The sequence below is a fragment of the Lineus longissimus genome, chromosome 12, assembly GCF_910592395.1.
Source record: "Lineus longissimus chromosome 12, tnLinLong1.2, whole genome shotgun sequence".
In the NCBI taxonomy this organism is placed as follows: Eukaryota; Metazoa; Nemertea; class Pilidiophora; order Heteronemertea; family Lineidae; genus Lineus; species Lineus longissimus.
Window position 1 is genome coordinate 9,882,488 of NC_088319.1, and position 19,686 is coordinate 9,902,173.

The 19,686-nt window shown below is 38.8% G+C and overlaps 3 protein-coding genes across 3 annotated transcripts in view; all 3 read left to right on the top strand.

The window, feature by feature from the left end:
• Window positions 1-19,686, top strand: part of LOC135496730 (11-beta-hydroxysteroid dehydrogenase 1-like) — a 206,655-nt gene that overhangs the window by 73,482 nt on the left and 113,487 nt on the right. The gene's annotated exons all lie outside the window — the stretch shown is intronic.
• LOC135496531 (uncharacterized) lies at window positions 6,277-11,800 on the top strand. Its single transcript, XM_064785892.1, has 5 exons — window positions 6,277-7,897; window positions 9,529-9,645; window positions 9,765-9,851; window positions 9,993-10,070; window positions 10,284-11,800. Exons 2-5 carry the CDS (start codon window positions 9,537-9,539, stop codon window positions 11,798-11,800), a joined length of 1,791 nt encoding a protein of 596 aa, XP_064641962.1. The 5' UTR covers window positions 6,277-7,897; window positions 9,529-9,536.
• On the top strand, window positions 14,605-15,714 carry LOC135496533 (uncharacterized). Its single transcript, XM_064785893.1, has one exon. It carries the CDS (start codon window positions 14,605-14,607, stop codon window positions 15,712-15,714), a length of 1,110 nt encoding a protein of 369 aa, XP_064641963.1.

Below are 19,686 nucleotides of genomic sequence, written 5' to 3' on the forward strand. Positions count from 1 at the left end.
AGCCAAACAAGACATTTCTCTTGAAAAGCGCCAGAGTATTTTAATTGACTTCACCCTTGACCTTACAGCATGGTAAGATTCTTTTATATGATCTCTTGTTGATATTTTATTGTGCGCCATATTTTTGTAATATTTTAGTGTCGGTTGTAAATATGAGGTTAGAGGGACGTGGATAATAAATAATGTAAATATATATCTTAGTTGGTTTAGTCTTTGAGTTCGAGTTCAGAGTTGCGAAGTTTATACGGTGACAAATATTATAAGCCCTTTTACCGCTATATTTTTGGTGACAGCTGTGGGATTGACAAGTACTCCTTATTTATATGGACAAACCTCAATCCAGTGATACGAGCTCTGCCACAATATTTAGAATTTTATTTACAAACTCATTTTATATATTTTCAAGATGGTTAGACGTACGAAGACCCCGAAAGTTCAAAAGTCGTAACCCTCACTAGTGCAATCCAATCAGTGAAACAGGAAATGCTAAATCAGACAAAAATACTCTCTGACTTAATCAATCAAAAAAGCCACCAACAAGATCCTACAGTGGGTAGACTAATTTCTGCACTTGCTCGAAACCACAGCGCTGTTATTCAAGGGCAAAGCGAAAACAAGCAAGCGCAGGCTGAACAGCTACATATAATGCAGCAAAACCTTGAAAATCACACCGTGTTGATCAATGAACTGCGCTCGAAAACTTTCGACCCTGCAAAAGAGATTCGGGCTGAACATAGTAAACTTCTGACTGAGATATCCACTACGCAAGCGCAGAACAATGTCCAACTAATCAATAGTATGGAAAAGGCCCTTTTCCAGAATACCGAGACGATGGGTGCAGTTATATCTAAGGCTTGCACTGATATGATAAAAAATTCGAGGAATGTAGCCTCTGAAACGATGCCAGGTGAAAATGCAGACCCTGTAATTACAACTCTGCCGAACTCACCAAAGCAGGTCAAAAACTGTACTAAGCCGTCGATATCTAGTACCCCTAGATCAAACCTTAAACTAAAAGAGAAGACCGTAGACCCCGAATCTGACCTGTCAGGCTCTGACAGTAATGACGACGGAAAGTCTTCTGCTTGCCAATCAACAGTCAGCTCCAACCGCTCAAACAAGTTTAAGGCTTCTAAGCGCCCGAAATTATCTGCTTTTACTGGTTCAGAACCTTGGGAAATCTGGTACAATAGATTTTCAGATGTAGCTACTCGCTACGGCTGGGATGAGGATGAGAAGTTAGATGAACTTTTACCTCGACTTGAGGGAAAAGCTGGCGAATTTGTCTATGGACAACTACCCAGTAAAGTCAGGGGCAAATATACTAAACTTATCGCCGAATTGAACAGTAGGTTCAGAAAGATTGAGTCTACTAAGACCTACGCGAAGAAATTTTCTAACCGTAGACAGAGAGTAGAAGAAACTCCCGAAACATATTGCGCTGAACTAAAACGTCTATACGATAAGGCATACCCGAACAGGACCCAAGTGATCCGAGAAGAAGATCTTGTTCGAAAATGTTTCGATGGTCTGCACGACCAAGATACAAAGATTCAGATTGAATTCTTTAAATCACCCGAGACAGTTGACGAGGCCCTTAGTCTGGTAGTCAATTACAATGAGACGCGCCAACGGTTTTCATCTACTGCTACCAGTAGAAGTTCAAAACAACATCCCCGAGTTGACGGTAACGTTGTAGTTATATCCGACTCTGATGACAGTGACAGTACCCCTGATCCAGACGCAGCAAGGATCACCAGGGCGAGCCCACAAAATCAGAAGAAGTCAGATTCCGCAAAACATGTAAAACCTGCCAATATCAGTAGCTCGGATACTGATGGAAAGTCAGGCCTTACCTCAGCACTAACAGAGCTAGTCCAGCAAACGATTGGGTTTGAATTTGAGAAATATTCAAAGGGCCAGAGATCTAACTCAGATCAGCAACATCATCATAACCGGCAAGGTAACCATGATGGGGGCACTCACCAAAATAGAAGGAATACTCAGTACCCGCCGCAACTGTGTTGGACATGCAAAATGCCTGGTCACGTAGCTGCGAACTGCCAATCATATGATGACACTATCGCCAACCTTGGGAATCAACCCAACAGAGCGCGACAGTCTCAGAACTCCCATAATCAACATTATCTAGACAGACCTAGACCGCAATCACAAAACCGTAATGGGCCAACAGGCAATGCGCGCTACCACAACCAGCAGGGAAAGTGGTAAAGGCTAATTCTGCGGGCGAAGAGTTAGCCAATTCTGGTGAAAGTACTGATTTAACAACTAATGAGATGAGAAAAAGTGCCAATGACAATGTTATAAGTGACGAATTAGATTTGCAGAAAGCAAGGCGTGAGAAACCGAGGTGTAGTGGTGTTTATATTGAAGGCTCTGTTCAAGGTGTTGATGTGTTACTCACCGTTGATACAGGAGCAACCAGGACGTTTATGTCGAAGAGAGTGTATGAGAAAATTCCTCGTGAAGTGAAGCCTGAGCTTATAGCAATCCTGAATCACGACCTATGACGGGCGCAGATGGGACTTTAATCTCCCGTTTTGGTAAAGCAGTATTTAAACTAGGGTTAGGCCCCCTACAAGTTGAGAGAACAATCATTGTCGCTGACATTGAAGATGAAATTTTAATCGGTGCAGACATTCTGATCCGAGATCCAGGCGGCCCGGCCGACTTGTTGTTGAGTCAAAATAAGATGGTGTTTCATGGAAAGAAGATTCCATTGATTAGGATAGGTACTCCCTATCAAACCTGGAGAGTAATGGTAGCAGACCATTTTGTTGTACCAGCATTGAGTGAGAAAATGGTTGATTGTTTTGTTGAGTCAGATGGAAAACAAAGTACTAAAGATGACTCATGCTTATTGATTGAAAATAGTAAAACGTTTACTGAGAAAACAGGCATGCTCATAGCTCCCTGTCTTGTAAACGCCGCTGAGAGTACCACTATTAGCATAAGAGTATTAAATCCTTTCAAGGATGATAAATCCATTAAGCAAGACACGGCAGTTGGTATAGTTGAGAAAGTTGCGCCACCTGAACAATGTGTCGCGGTCGAAGAAAATCCTAAACTATCCGAGAATTTTGAAAGTGTCCGAAGACTATGCCTCCAACAACCTAAAGACTGCAAATCTAATGAAAATAAGAAAAATGCACGATCTAGGCCAAAGAAACGAGACAAGTACAACTCTGTACAGTCTAAAAGAACCAGCTCAAAGTCACCCGAAATAACGCATGGTGAGCTTCCCCATCACCTAATTGACCTCTATGAAAGGTCAAGCAAATCCAGGTCCCATTCAGAGAAACTTGAAATCCTGAAACTCTTGATTGAATTTCAAGGTGTATTCTCAAAAGACGAAGATGATATAGGGCGTACCTCCCTCATTGAACATAAGATTGAAACTGGCGATGCCAGGCCTGTTAAGCAACATCCTCGTCGCGCCGCACTGGCATTCCAAGATGAAGAGAAAGACTGTATAAAGAAATTGCTGAGACAAGGAACCATACGTCCATCAACTTCGCCTTGGACTTCAAACTCAATGGAATTAACAATTTTGTTATATATGAAAGTGCTGAGATATTTAGTTTTCCAGTTGTGCTGGTCATTAAGACTTTTGGACATGTATTCGATTAATTGTGCTTAGAGCAGTTCATCTCATGTGATTAACCGGATACCTCGTTATCTTTCTTAATTCATTTTCAGTTCATTTAATTCGATTTAATTTGATGTATACTTATTTCATTCTTGTCACTCATTTATTATGTATCTGTTTCCTTAAGTTCCATTATTGATGAGGACATCAATTTTCGTTTGTGGGGGCAATGTGACGATATTTAGAGTTCTTGCATTTACTTGTATTAACTGAATATTTTTCGTCGTCAAAGTTTTGCATATATCTATATTTGTACAGTATTTGTAAATTTTACAATTCCTATATTTCACTTGGATTTTATATGTTGATGGGGACATCAATTTTTCGTTTGTGGGGGCAATGTGACAATATTAGGAATTGCTTACTACATTTGTATATCTGTAATTATTATTTCTGTGTTTCTCTCTAGCCCTGGTGAACCCAGACACCCAGGATCGTTAAACCGTTATGAGTTTCAACACCTGCTTTCTTAATTGCCCCTTTTCATTGTTTTATAATCTCTATCTTTTAAGCTGTTTGACCTCTTTTATGATCTTCCTGATTAGCAGCTGGTTACTAGGCTCCTGCCCTTGGCCCTGTCTGATAATCTTGTATTGATGCTGCTGTGTACTGATTGGTTGTTTCCTTAATTACTGAGTGCTAGTTGGTTCAGAGCCTGATATTTGGGCTAGGCTATTTACCCATGAGGGGTGTGTATAATTAGGTATAAATAATGATGTTCAGATGTTTTTAGTAAGTCCTGGCAGATCCAGAAAGCCAGCCTTCACGCTCTGTAGCTAAACAAGACATCTCTCTTGAAAAGCGCCAGAGCACTTTGATTGACTTCACCCTCTGTAGCCAAACAAGACATTTCTCTTGAAAAGCGCCAGAGTATTTTAATTGACTTCACCCTTGACCTTACAGCATGGTAAGATTCTTTTATATGATCTCTTGTTGATATTTTATTGTGCGCCATATTTTTGTAATATTTTAGTGTCGGTTGTAAATATGAGGTTAGAGGGACGTGGATAATAAATAATGTAAATATATATCTTAGTTGGTTTAGTCTTTGGGTTCGAGTTCAGAGTTGCGAAGTTTATACGGTGACAAATATTATAAGCCCTTTTACCGCTACAATACTTCTGGTTCTCGTCATGTGATCTATCATGGCTTCTTTGTCAGCACCACTGCGGAATATTCGAGATTTTGATGGTGCGTTGATAGTGTGGCTTCTTTGTCAGCACCACTGCGGAATATTCGAGATTTTGATGGTGCGTTGATAGTGATGTGCATAGCCAGACTCAAGTTACGCAATCTGGCAGATGTGCGAAAAAAATAGGTCAGTCGAAGATTACAAGCATCACACAATGTATGCTCGAGAGAATTCTTCTCTCAAAGACCAGTGACCTATGTCTGGCGAAACAAAACTTTTAATTACAGTTTATACAGGCCGTCGGAATGGGTCGAAATCAGAGCTGAAGATCAGCCAACAAAGGGCTTCGAGGGTTCCTTTTTTGAGGGTGACTAATCTGTATCAACAAACCCACGCATACTGCTTGCGGCTGTTTATATTTAATTAAATCTACCCCAACCCTGATACTTCCTGTTCATGTAATGTTATAAGCGCAGAAAAGCCGAAGGCTTTTCTGCGAAGCGCTACTATAGGGCCGTTTAGACGACAGGCGAAAAGACCGCATTCGGATCGAATCTGGATGAATCCGGATTAAAACTACCCAAGGCGATGGTACCTTTTTAGTCCGGATGCAACCACATTGATCCGGATCTTTTTGCGTTTACACGACGAAAAATTAATCCGGATTCGGGACGCATCCGGATTTTTTCGCGTCGTCTAAACGGCCCTAATGGTTAACGTGCATACGACGTCATCCAATGTAAACAATGTTTCTCAAGTCCATGGATTCGTTTCAAATGGCTTAAATTTGACTTAAAATGGCCGCCAGAAGAGATAACGCGCGAAAGTAGTAACTCGACTATTCTGAGCTCCGAGAGAGAACCACACGATTATTCTCACTGTTTTTTAATCAAATATCAATTTCAGGGGGTTTACCCCCCCCCCGACATATATGTTTTGATTTTTGAAACTTTAGTGATAATATCCAAAAGATGCTTAAAATGGATATAATCCCGAAATAATGAAGCAAAAGACGGGCAGGCGTTTCGAGAAAAAAATTTTATTTTGAGATTTCAATAAACCTTTTGAACGAATTCCACACGGGCCGTGGTGGGATCCGAAGACACCTCAAGGAGGAATGTATGTTTTTATGGGGTACCATTGGTTTTGCAGATCTTCCGTTTTTTTCTAAAGAATAATCAATATTCGCTAGCAGGCTTTTTATGCTCCCAGGTATGAAGAGGGTTCTATGTTCCTCAGGTTCTTTGTTCATCAGTCTGGTGTTCCTCAAGAGTCAAGTGTCTTCAAGTCTCTTGGCCAGCAAAAACCCTTTCCAACCAATTTTTTATGCATTCGGCAATATGCTGGTGGGGGAAAAACCTGATCCCTAGATCCCTGACTCCTTGAATTGGTTGCCCAGATACGACCACAAGCAATTGTCTCAAGGAAGCCACCAGTACGACCACTTGGGAGTCTTGCCAATATCAGTAGTATATGGGCTACTTGGGGAAAATTATGAACTTTTGACCTAGTGACCTACTGACCTACTGACCTACTTTGTGTATGAGAAGTTTGAAAGTTGACCTGACCTAGTGACCTAGTTTGGATGACCTAGTGACCTACTGACCTACTGACCTACTTTGTGTATGAGAAGTTTGAAAGTTGACCTGACCTAGTGACCTAGTTTGGATATGGTGTAAAATCTCCAGAGTGGGTCATGGCCTAGTAACCTACTTTGGACCTGACCTAGTGACCTAGTTTGGATATGGTGTAAAATCTCCAGAGTGGGAAAGTTATGAACTTTTGACCTAGTGACCTGTTGACCTGTTGACCTACTTTCTGTGTGAGAAGTTTTCAAAGTTGACCTGACCTAGTGACCTAGTGACCTAGTTTTGATATGGTGTAAAATCTCCAGAGTGGGTCATGGCCCACTGACCTACTGACATACTTGAGATATCCGAAGTTTAGACGACCTTGACTTGGTAAACCAGTTTGTGGATATTGTGAAAAATAACCAATTTGGGTTATAGCCTAGTGACATGGTGACATAGTAGACATAACTTGAAGATACTGAAAAGAATAAGAGTGAGTCAGCACATATAATACTAAGGGTGTTGTAAAATATCTAAGAATACCACGTCAAGTTCATGTACAGCATTCAAAAGCAGCTTTGATAAGGAACAACTATAGCATTACAAACATAGATGAAGTATTTATATATTATGCTAACCACAAGGAGGAAGACTTCATATGGCAATTGGCCACTCTGTTCTCTTTGGAACAAAAAGCGTTATTACATGGTACACCTATCACCATTCATAAGGAACAACTGTAGCATGACATGCATAGATGAAGTATTTACATATTACACCAACCACAAGAGGGCAGACTTCATACTGCAATTGACCAATCTGTTCTCTTTGAAACATGAAGCGTTATCATAAGGTACCCCAAGCAACAGCTTTGATAAGGAACAACTACAGTATGACAGACATAGATGAACTATTTATATATTACATCAACCTCAAGGAGGAAGACTTCATATTACAATTGGCCACTCTTTTTCCCTTTGGACCAAAAAGCGTTAGTACATGGTATGCCATTCAATATTTTTCTATTTCATGCAACAGAGTCTGCTAAAACAATATTCAGAAAAATATCACATTCAAAGTTTCACCAACTCTGTACAGACTAAAGTCAACTGCCTAGAACTTTTCACAAAGCACTCTACTAAAATGCATGTATGACATTATGCAAATGATGATTGGTGCAATTCACCAAATGGTAGTTTGGGTATTATGTATAATTTTTTGTAATTTTTGTCCTAATCAGGTCATAAACGATGGAACAACATAATTGTGATGATCGACCTAAATGCTGCTACCGTTTTATTTAATGACCCTAATTTGACCATAAGTACTGGTAATTATTTTTTTCCCTTTGTTACATACAGATATTTTTCAACAACTTGTGTGATTCTTGTTTAAGATCAGGATTATATTATTGTTTAATCATTCTGTTACTCATAGTCTTTTGAGACGGATGTCTATTGTGTTGTGGCTTTGGTGATATCAGGAGAATCTCATACCCAGAAACTTCACGGATATTAAACTAAGGTAAGAATTTTTGATCTATTATTCCTTATTGTAGGCCTACAATGAGATTTATTTTTGGAGGTATATTTGGCCCTGAAAGGACCGTTTTTCCTGATGCCCCTGGGTGAAAAGTTTATGATGATGGTGTCAAACTTCTATGGTATATGATTGAAGCTTCCTCCAAGTCTAGGAATTCCCTCTCTTCATCAATTGTTCCACATGTACATAAACATGGACATGAATGTGCACACATATGGTTATTCAAAATTAGGTCCTTTTGAACATTTTTCATGAAGCAGTGTGTACATCTCTTTGCTTCACAGTTTGTACACTTGATGTGGTAGTTTTGGAAATGGTGATCTCCCAGCATACAGTCATCACACACACTGCCGTGCATAATTTCCAATCTTGTGCCAAATATAACTACGTTTGGTAGTTGTAGTGCTTTCCGCACACTTGCTTGCAGTTGTTCATATGTAGACATTGTGGTGCACTAATCTCAAATGAACTCTGATAGATGCTGTCCATTCTTTATCTACTATGTGATATTTGTGAGTGAATCTCATTGGATATGAGTGTGTGATTATGAGAGGTCACATGCTAAAGAACAATGACAAACTTGACCTTGAGCAAACTTCATTTGAATTTATCCTCAAAACACACCAAACACATTTTGGTTATCCATTTGGACCGAGATCGTCAACATGGAAGGACCGCTCCCCAAAACTGTGCTTGCCACTCTGAATTTCTGTCTGCATCAGGCATTCTATCCTGAAGGAAAGGATCCTGTTCATGGAGTTTTTGTAGTTGGGGAGAAGCTCTTTGATGAGCTGCTTGAGGGAAATGAAGAAAGAAAAATAATTTCTCATGGAAATGTCATGATAAATGATAATCTCTATGTACTTAATCGTACTATTCCAGCGAGGCAAAAATATGGCCCTTTTACCATGGATGAAATATTCAAGATGGAGAGAACTAATGTGTTCACTGCTCCAGAATGTTTAGAGATACTTGCTAAATACAAATCAATTCATGTGTTATCAAACAGCAATGGCTGGAAGTTGTGTCCAAATGGCGAGATTGTATCAAACATGCATCCTCCTGAATATGTGAGAAGATCATTTCAGTTCACTTTTTCAACATACATCCCAGAATTAAAGAACTGTGAAGGTGTTATAATTGTTCCAAGTACAATTTCACGAGAGCAAGTACAGGATCCGAGAATCACAGTGATAAAAAGGGACACATTTCACATAACAAAAGTAGAAACTGCTCCTGGAAAATGGTTCATTTTGCAAAGCTGCCGAACAGCTTATTATGAAAATGACCCCTGTTTTTATTTAGCATTTAATGACTCAATCTACTGATACCACGATAGGCATTGCATTTGCTCTCAACACATATGAAAAGGTTTGTGTTTTGGTTGTGCGCAATCTGATAATTTTTCGCCAAACTTGCCAAAGTCACAACTCTTTTGGCTCCTGTCATTGAAATGGAGTCGTATTTCTATTTGCTATACAATGAGTCAGAATCATTACCTGTATGCAGCAATGACATGCATTCATTTAGCAACTCTTTCTATGACATGAACTCGTCAAACACAAAACTTCGCAACAAACACTTCTCTATTCCTGTATATTACTTATTTTCAGTTATAATAATGGAAAAGAAGACAATGGAACGGTCATGTGCAGCAGCAGCTGCTGTTAGTAATAAAAAATTGACATATGCCAATGTGGTTGCTGGAAAAAAGCCTCTTCCTATTCTTGGTAAGTTTTTCTTTCTTATTCTTCTTCATGCTTTATTTTTTAATGCTATAACAAAAAAGAACCCAACTTTACGAAGTTAATGTAATTTCATAATAGAGTACTGTCTTTTTTCTTTTCAGACGGACCTGATTCCGAGGAGGAGTTCACTTCTAAACCACATGAATGGGTAAAAGTGGAAAGGAAGAGGCCTAAAGAGGCAAAGAAAGGTGTGTAGTAAATAAATAAATTTGTAAATGTCTTGATATATGCCAAAAAAAACCCATATATATACATATATATATATATATTTATGCTTAATTTATTGAATGTGTATGATCTAATGATTACACCTTTTTTTTTCTTCACAGGCCATTTGAAGCTCTATCTAAAAAAGAGGTCATTTAAAACTCAACTGTCAACTCCAAGAATGACAACAAAAAAAACGAGTAAGTGTGTTCATAACTGTTCGAGATCCTGATTTGTAATTTTTTTTCTAATTTTACATAGTCTTAAAATGAAAAAAAAATCTCTTGTTATCTAAATCACAGCAATAACATGATCTACACTATTGATAATAGCAACAACAACAACTGAGAAGGATGTTTGATATAAACTTTTTTTACATTGTCCTGAATTGAAACAAAACTTTTTTTATTTAGAAGTTACAAAAACGCCACCAGAAGAACCAACACCCTCACCACCATCACCATCAAGAACAACAACAACCCCTGGAAATGATGAAGAAAGAAAAGTTGGAAGAATATCCCCGCCACTCCCACCACCTGTAACGCAGTCAACAACAACAACAATGGGCGAAAGAACGTACAGTGATTTTATAGACATTTTAAACGATTGGGTTTTGAAGAGAGCAGGTGTTGGGAAGATGTACCTCCCAAAATATTATGAAGGGAAGGAACGTAAGGAATTTCTTGAGGTAATGATGCCGTATTTAAATCCTACACTCTTTTTTTTACCATCGTCATCTGATGCTGGTTGTCAGGAAAATGCTGTGCCTGAAACGCCTCCTTCACCACCTCATCAATCTGTCATTATGGTGACTGATCAGCCGCATACGGTACGGGATAGTCCACATTTAAGGGATCTGCTGCAACGATCCAGCAATATTGATTTGGATCATGAGGAAGAAAAAATACCTCCTTCGCAAATTTATCGTCCCGATGGTAAAGACCTGAATGAGGTGTTTTTTGTTCCTGAATTTCATCAGTGTGTTGCTGGAGATCAGGAGGCGTTGGAACAAGAACATCTGACAACTGAAATGCCTCAACCATCTGATGAGGATGTTGTTCTTGTTCCAGACTCTCCTGATCTAGTGAAACAGATGCCTGTCCGGGAAGATAGCAAAGAAAAAATACCTCCCCTAAACAGAGAATTGGAGGGGGTGCCATGCACACCAGAGGATCTTGCTTTGCTAGACTTCTCGGACTTGCTATATTATGAAGAAAATAGGAAGTGCCATTCAAAAAGAGACAAATTACCAAACGGATTGCCTATGACAGAAAATTCGTCAGATGGAGACGTCCTGAAATATCTTTCAGGATCGTTTCCAGATAATGAATCAAATGTAACAGGCAACCAATCAGAATCACCACTCTGTACACCAATTGTAAACGTGGATTCTGATTCTCCTCTTCGAGGTCAAATAGTTCATAATCTCTTTGATGAGATTACGAATGGGAAAGTGCAACTTGAGGGGTTGCAATCATCACAACTTGGGCAGGATGTCCAACTCCAGCAGTTTCTGGAGTCGAACATCCTCACCAAGGCTGAGGAGCGTTCATCACTTACAACTAACAAGTTGCAAGAGGTGAACGAACCTCATACCTCTCAAGTTGCATCGACATCCTCCGCTTATATCAGGTCTGATCCTACTAAGCGGAAGCTTGACCTCGATGGGGGGAATTCAAAGAAGCGACAGAGGAGGCAGGACAGGGACTCTGTCTTGAGATCACTTTTGAAAAGTCCCAATGAAAGGAGACCTCCTCATGCAATTGGTGTTCTACCGGGTGGTAATGTTGGAAATGGTGTACCCCAGAAAGACAATCCCAACATCCGGGCAATTTTAAGTGGCACACATTCTGTGGTACACCCTTTCCATGATACCAAGATGGCGACGTCTTTTTTAGGGCTTCGTCAAAAGACGACAAAAAAAACGTAGCCAATACTCAGATTGGTGGTCACCAGGTCATCAACCAAAATGGCCCTTCTTCTTTTTCTTCTTCTTCTCCTTCCGATGATGATGATGATGATGATGATGATGATGATGATGATGATGAAAATGTTGACGAGTCGGACAATGAGATACATGGGCAAGCACATAACCATCCTCATGCACAGCCTGTTTTTCAAATTATCTCGCTCAAGGACATTAAAATAAGAAAATATGGCACGATGGGTCAAGATTTGAAAATCAAAGTAACTGGAATGGAGCGAGGTACCTCTTTCAATGATATCTTATTTCACATATCAAATGTTTTCGGAGAACTTTTAAATCGTCTCCTTCAGGATGTGCAGCCCCAAGACAGAGTCCGACTTGTCATATCTGGTCAAGGACTTAGACATATCAGTATTCCATTCATTTCACCAGATCAACTCACAGTCGAAAAGATCATGAGTGAAATCGAGAGAGTTACTCAATCAAATGACTCATGGCTTTTCGAGGGCGAGTTTTTCGTCAATTTCATACACGCCCCTCTTCCCATTGGCGGTTTGTATGCAAGAGGGATTGCCTCTCTTCATCAAAAAGTCCGCGAAAAGTCATGCTTCATCGAAATTCAAAACAAAGATGACGAATTATGTTTAGCCAGAGCCATCATCGTTAGTAAAACTCGTATAGATAACCATCCACAACACCAGTCAATCAGACATCCCAATAGTAAAAAACAAGGTGAAATGGCGGCCGAGCTTCATGAAAATGCGGGTGTTCCAAAATCCAAATGCACCCTCAAAGACGTCGCTAAATTTCAAGCACACCTTTCACCCGATTATCAGCTCGTGGTATATTCTAGTTTATATTTCAACTGCATGTGTTACAGAGGACCCCCTGCACCGCACCGCATAAATCTGTACCACTATGATGAGCATTTTGCTCCAATCATGTCTATGACAGGGTTCTTTGAGAGGTCTTATTATTGTCCGCACTGCGACAAAGGTTACCAAAACGATAAAACCCATGTCTGCGAAGCTACGTGTGCATGTTGTAAAACAGACACCGGTTGTGATATAGTTAAATGGACAAACTGTCCCAAATGTAGACGTCTTTTCAAAAGTCAAGCGTGCTATGAAAGACACCTTGTAAAAAATGATGCCGCTCATTCCGTTTGTGAACTTTTCATAAAATGCTTGAAATGTGATAAATCATATGATAAACGAAACAAACACCAATGTTTTACAACGTATTGCCATATTTGTGGTATGAATAAACCACATGACCACAGATGTTTCATCAAAAAACCAAAGCAGAAGAAGAAGGGTGCAATGAGAGATTTTATGAAATTTGTATTTTACGACTTTGAATCCACCCAAGAAAAAATTCTAGAAAATGGTGAACGAGAGCACATTCCAAACTTGTGTATTGCACATCGTTGCTGCCTCTTTTGTGGAATAGAGGAAAGTGCTAAGAATGATGATGAATTAAAATGTATTTTGTGTGGTGATGAACGAGAAGAGAAAGTATTCCGTGGGGAAAATACTGTCGTAGATTTTTGCGAGTGGCTATTCAACGGTTCAAATATAGGTAAAGTGGCAGTGGCACACAACAACAGGGGTTACGATGCCTTTTTCATTATTCAATACCTTCATAGTGTAGGGATCAAACCAACAGATGTTATTCAAGTTGGCCAGAAAATTCTTTCATTCGAAGCAGCTGGAGTGAAATTTCTCGATTCTCTTAGTTTTCTGAACATGCCTCTTAGCAACTTTCCCAAAACCTTTAATTTCAATGAGATGAAAAAAGGCTACTTTCCACACCATTTCAATACAAAAGCAAATGAAAAATATATCGGAGAAATCCCCGACATTAAATATTTCGACCCCGACAGTATGACCGTGGAAGGGAGAAAAAAGTTTCTTCTGTGGTATAATGGCCAACTTGGAAAACCCTATGATTTACAAGAGGAACTGGAATCCTATTGTCAGAGTGACGTCACCATTTTAAGAAGGTGTTGTGTTCGCTTTGTGGACTCATTCGAATGCTTGCTAAAGGTGAATCCTTTTAAAGAAAGCGTAACTATAGCATCAGCTTGTAGTAGAGTGTTTCGACAAAACTTCATGACCCCCTCTTCGATTGCTGTTCTGCCACCTCATGGTTACACATTTGACAAGCAGTCCAACATTGGAATAAAGTGGTTGGAATGGTTGATGTTCAAAGATAAAGATATCAACATATGTCATGCCGGCAATGGGGGTGAAAAATCCATTGCCAATTACAAAGTGGATGGTTTCGACGAACAGAATAATGTCATTTATGAATTTGATGGTTGTTTCTGGCATGGATGTGAAAAATGCTTTCCGCACAAGGACACTATGAACCCCCGCATTGGTACAACTATGGGAGAACTTCGTGAAACCACAACGTTTCGGCGAAATTTCCTGAAAGGTTGTGGTTTCACAGTCATTACGAAGTGTGAATGCGATTTTAGAGAAGACATTAAAAACGACCCCCAACTTGCTCAATTTACAAAAGACATCATCATCAGCGAGCCCTTGAACCCCAGAGAAGCTTTTTTTGGCGGTCGCACAAATGCTGTCAAACTTCATCACAAATGTACAGAAAACGAAAGTATAAAATATGTAGATTTCACATCTCTTTATCCTTGGGTCAACAAATACCAACACTATCCACTAGATCACCCCAAAGTTTTTAGAGGTGAAAATATTCGGAAAATAGACCCAATGAAATGCGAAGGCCTCATAAAGTGCAAAATATTACCGCCAAAGAAACTCTATTTCCCTGTATTGCCTATGCGTAGAGACAAGAAATTGAAATTCTCTCTTTGTGCCAAATGCGCTCTTGAATCCTCCAAAATATGCAACCATTCTGATGAAGACCGAGCACTTGTGGGTACTTGGGTTATTTTTGAAGTAAAAAAGGCCATTGAAAAAGGCTATAAACTTCTAGAGACTTTTGAAATTTGGCATTTCGAAAAAACAACCAAGTATGATAAGGTTGAGAAGGAGGGGGGTATATTTGCGGGTTACATCAATCATTTCTTGAAGCAAAAGCAGGAGGCAAGCGGGTGGCCAGAATGGTGTCGTACAGAGGAGGATAAAAACAAATACATTGACGATTATGAGAAAAACGAGGGAATCCAATTGGACAGGGGGTTAATTGGTGTTAATCCAGGGCTACGAAGTATCGCTAAAATCTGTTTGAATTCGCTCTGGGGAAAATTTGGGCAGAGATCTAACTTCACAAAGACATTATATACAGATAATCCAGAAGAGTATGTCAAAAAGTTGACTGACGACAGTGTTGAAGTAACTGATGTTCAACTTGTGAACGAAGAGTTTGTTCTGATGAAATTCAGAGAGAAGGATGACTTCATCGAACCATGTCCATACACGAATTGTGTTATTGCTGCATATACCACCGCTCATGCACGCTTAAAACTGTACTCTGAATTAGAGAAGCTGGAGCGACAGGTATTATATTTTGATACGGATAGCATTATATATGTCGTTGATGAAACAAACGAACAACATTACAATCCACCCTTGGGTGACTACCTTGGTGACTTTAAAGATGAATTAGAGGGTAAAACTATAGAAGAATTCATATCCGGCGGTCCCAAAAACTACGGTTACAGAATTAAAGGTAGCGGAGAGACTGTCTGTAAAGTCCGGGGATTTACCTTGAACTATGCAAATAGTCAAAACATAAATTTTGACTCCATGAAGAAACTTGTGGAAGCATTGAACTTTTCGGACAAGATTACGATCACAAATCCTTTCAAAATCAAAAGGCGAAAGGACTTCAAAATTGTAACGGTACAAGAGGAAAAGAAATATGGCTTGGTTTATGACAAACGTTACCTCGTTGATGATTTTTACACCCTCCCATTTGGATATTGATTCTTCACCTCTTTGTTATAATAATAAGATAAATTTTGTTGTACCTATATTCTTGAAAACGACACTGATATCAACCATAGATTGATTTGAATTAAAATTTGCAAGGGCATATATCTGTGATAAAATGTTTATACTGGCATATTTTATGGTGATAAAACAATGTGATATTTATTTCATTCTGTGCATTGAAACTGTAAATATATTGATGATAATAATAATAATAATAATAATAATAATAATAATAATAATATGAATATGAATATGAATATGAATATGAATAATAACATTAACAACTGTAATAATGTTGATATTTTATGAGTTAAATCTTCGTCATTACATCATCAGCATCATCATCATCATCATCATCATCATCATCATCATCATCATCATCCTGATTGACAAATAGCTTTTTCTTTCTCTAATCGAATCTCAAGAAATTCCATCCCACCTGCTCTCTCAAAGAAAAATTGTATGATATTTAAATATTTTTGCATATAAATGTATATTAATCTGTGTACGCGTATAGATGATGTATATATTTTGTAAATTTTCAATTAATTCATTCAAAGGATTGCTGTTTATGTTTGTGAGTATTGATGTATATGTTTGTAAATATTCGATTAATCAATTGGTTAATTAATTGCAAGGATCACCATTATGATATTTATTAAACTCGGTATAAAATCTCATTTTGTTCTTGTGTCAATCATTGTGTTCTGATGTTTCAACATGGATATTTCAAGCGATGACCTTCTTTTGAAGCATCCATTCACATGTCTTGTGGCTGGTCCAACGATGTGTGGAAAGTCTTTCTTTGTACAAAAACTTATTTCCTATGCAAGAGATATTATCCATCCACCCCCTCAAAGAGTTGTGTGGTGTTATGGAGGCGAATGGCAGGAGTCATTTGCACATTTTCCAAATGTTGAATTTATCTCTGGACTACAGTTCACAGATAATTCATCAGGTGCACGTACCCTACTCATTATAGATGACTTAATGTGTGAAACAGATGAAAAGGTTACCAAAATATTCACAAGGGGTTGTCATCATCAAAATATGAGTGTAGTCTATATAATCCAGAATTTATTTCACCAAGGCAGAGAACAACGCACCATTAGCTTGAACTCGAATTATCTTGTTATCTTTAAAAATCCAAGAGATGTTTCTCAGATAGCACATTTGGCAAAGCAAATTTCTCCCGGCAACACCAAAGCCCTAAATGAGGCATTTAAAGATGCGACAAAGCCTCCTTTTGGTTACTTATTTTTAGATTTTAAACCTTCAACTTCGGAAGATTTACGATTGAGGACTAATATCTTTCCAGATGAAAACCGAATTGTATACTTAAACAAATGAAATACGAATATGACATCAGTTGTTGAATATTCACAGACACAGCCACATCACATAGAAATGGCAAAATATCACATAAAAAATTATGTCCACCAGCTTAAAAAGCTGAAAACTGCTCGAGCTAAAAATAGGAGAAAGATTTTAGAATCAGCTGATAATGGCCTGTTCAAAGCAGTTGGTGAGTCTGCAAAGAACTGTTTAAAAGGCAATGTCGCCCTGAATAAGAAACAGTTCAGCTGTTTGAGGAAACACAGACACTCTATTCGCAAGCTGGCCAACAAGAAAACATCGTTTAAGGAACGTAAAAGAATCATACAGCGAGGTGGATTTCTTGGTGCACTGCTAGGTCCAGTCATAAAAGCCATAGGGAGTATATTCGGTGTTTGATATTCAAAAGCAGACAGACAGTCTTATTCCAAAGATGAGTCAAATAAGGAAAATGTCTCTAATTCCTCATGAAATGGTGGACAAATATTTGTCTCAACAACGATACAAAGAGGACACAAAACCAGTGGCAACCCATGCAATGAGTATTGACAGAGAAATGCAGGAAGTGCTATCGAGGAAGGATATGAATGAGTATGACAAAGCTTTAGCATATTCACAGTTACTTCGAAAGTATTTAGGAGCAATTCACTCAGAAGGCTCAGATTTAACTAAACCTATTCCCACTAGTGTTCGCGCGACAACAGCCACAGCTGCAAACCAACCTGTTGTACAAGAAAGAGAGCCAGAGGCGGTTGTTGCAAGTGGAACCACACCACCTGCAACCTCTCCACTTAATCAGAAAACAATAGTCAACAATATACCGAACTACTCCAAAGCAAAGGCAAAAAAACTAGTCAATGCATTAATGAATGATCCTAAATTCCAGTGGGATGGAAAAGGTGAAATTTCAATAAACGGTGAGCCCATCAAAGGGAGCAATATAAGAACTATTGTTCAGAATGCCTCATCCAACAAGAGGCAGTCCTTTGCACCGGTTGGAATAGAACCTGTCCTGTCCTATTTGAACAAAACAGGTGGCATATCGGCTGATATGGTAACGAATAGGCAATGGAAAAAAGAACTCGGGGTGGGTGAAATGCCAAAATCAGTGAATAAAACGCCCAGGGCAAGAACCAGAAGTCCATTGGCCTTCTGGAATTCGAATTCACCTGTCTCTTCTCCGGGTTTTACCACACCAAGGAGACATGGTAAAAGCAATGACGAGTGGGAAGACTGGTAGTAAGAAATCGAATGAGTTATTGAAAAGAATATATTATGAACCAAATCATAGTGCTAGTTTTGGCGGGATAAATGCTTTAAAGAGAGCAGTTGGTAAGAGGATATCAACTTCTAACATAAAAAAATGGCTCCAGTCTCAAGACACATACACACTTCACAAACCAGTTAGGTACCACTTTATACGAAGACGTATCGTGGTTTCTGATATTGACGAACAATGGGAGGCCGATCTTGTTGATTTATCGAAAATTGTCAGGTATAATAAACCCTTTAAATATCTTCTCACTGTAATTGATACCCTGTCAAAATATGCCTGGGTTGTGGGTCTAAAATCAAAAAAAGGTGACGAACAGGTGACTGCATTTAAAAAGATAATTTCTTCCTCTAAGAGAAAGCCTAAGAATCTGAGAACTGATAAAGGGGGTGAGTTTGTGAACAAAAAATTTCAAGCCTATCTGAAAAAAGAAAATATTCACTTCTTTACCTCGAATAATGAAGTTAAAGCGGCAATAGTTGAACGATTTAATAGGACCCTTAAAAGTAAAATGTGGAAATATTTCACAGAGAGAAATACTCTCTCATACGTGCCTGTTCTCCAAAAACTTGTGCACTCGTATAACAACACATGGCATCGGAGTATTAAGATGAAACCAAGTGAAGTGAACGAAGACAATGCTTCAGATGTTTGGCACACTCTCTACTCAAAAGAAAACCTGTCTCTGAAGAACATCAAATTCAAATTTCAAATTGGTGAAAAAGTGAGAATAAGCAAGGTCAAGATGACATTTGAGAAATCTTATCTACCCAACTGGACCATGGAAATATTCACCGTAAAAAAACAAATAAAAAGTAGGCCCCCTTTGTACGTGATTGAAGACGATGACGGAGACACCATTCAAGGGAGTTTCTATGAAACAGAATTACAGAAAGTACGCATAAGCCCTGATAAAACCTATAAAATAGAAAGAATACTTGCAGAAAGAGGACGTGGTAAGAGAAAGGAATACTTTGTTAAATGGGAGGGTTATCCATCAAAATTCAACAGTTGGGTTAGTCACTCGGACGTTGAACGTCGATGAAGATATCTTGCCTAAAAAAATGTCAATTGAACTTTCCGATGGAAATATAGAAAGAAATACACCTCTGTCTGAAGTAGAAAGAGAAGACGAAGTAGACAAGGGTGAAGATCAACAATCGGTGACTTCACGGCACAAAAACTGGATTATTTTTGGGCATAATGTTCCAAAACCAGAAATAATATTCTTTACTCAAGTTGTGATCATTTATATCGTTGTCATCACAGCTCTTTTTAACATTGCATTTGCAAATGGTGAGAGTAACCTGTGGATATCTCTTCTATGCAGCTGTCTAGGCTATCTGTTACCAAAC

What these genes read in the sequence shown, in the direction of transcription:
- LOC135496533 (XM_064785893.1), top strand. Translation starts at nt 14,605, where the DNA reads ATGCGTAGAGACAAGAAATTGAAATTCTCTCTTTGTGCCAAATGCGCT.
- LOC135496531 (XM_064785892.1), top strand. Translation starts at nt 9,537, where the DNA reads ATGGAAAAGAAGACAATGGAACGGTCATGTGCAGCAGCAGCTGCTGTT. An exon ending in AAAGCCTCTTCCTATTCTTG is followed by an intron (nt 9,646 to 9,764) that starts GTAAGTTTTTCT and finishes TTTTCTTTTCAG; the next exon opens with ACGGACCTGATTCCGAGGAG. An exon ending in GCCTAAAGAGGCAAAGAAAG is followed by an intron (nt 9,852 to 9,992) that starts GTGTGTAGTAAA and finishes TTTTCTTCACAG; the next exon opens with GCCATTTGAAGCTCTATCTA.